A 514-nucleotide genomic window follows, 5' to 3' on the forward strand; every position below is an offset into this window, starting at 1 on the left:
ATAATGTAAATAATGTACATAATTCCTCATCTCTAAAATATAGAACTGAAAGATTAGATGCCACGGTTATTATGCATTATGTCTGAGACAACAGACGGGGTGGCCATGGCTTTGGCATGTCTTTCAGTACCTTTTTTTTGTTTCCATGTTTCTATTTATGTATATTAAACATCGTTCTTCGATTTTTCCTTCATCCCTGCCTTGTTGCTGTTGTTGTTGTTGTTTCCAGGCTCATTCCAAAGCCGACCTGAGACCCGGATGTCATCCTGTGAAAGACGTGGAAGTGTTCGACTGTGTTAATCGAATGACATGTAAGTACCTGGCCCTCCTCACATGTATGCACACACACACACACACACACACACAGCCACCACCACCACCACTAACAACAACAACAACAAAAACACCACCACCACCAGCATACCATCACCGCCACTAACACCACAATGACCACCACCACTGCCACCGCCACCAACACCACCACCATGTCCACATGCATCCAACAAGCCATCCT

General features: G+C 44.6%; 1 protein-coding gene across 1 annotated transcript in view; it reads left to right on the forward strand.

The window, feature by feature from the left end:
- Nucleotides 1–514, forward strand: part of LOC106877629 (reversion-inducing cysteine-rich protein with Kazal motifs) — a 194539-nt gene that overhangs the window by 157625 nt on the left and 36400 nt on the right. Inside the window, exon 7 of the mRNA XM_052970945.1 lies at nt 230–311. Within this exon, the coding sequence (XP_052826905.1) occupies nt 230–311 (82 nt within the window). The remainder of the gene's footprint in view (nt 1–229; nt 312–514) is intronic.

Source organism: Octopus bimaculoides, chromosome 9 (assembly GCF_001194135.2).
Source record: "Octopus bimaculoides isolate UCB-OBI-ISO-001 chromosome 9, ASM119413v2, whole genome shotgun sequence".
Lineage (NCBI taxonomy): Eukaryota > Metazoa > Mollusca > Cephalopoda > Octopoda > Octopodidae > Octopus > Octopus bimaculoides.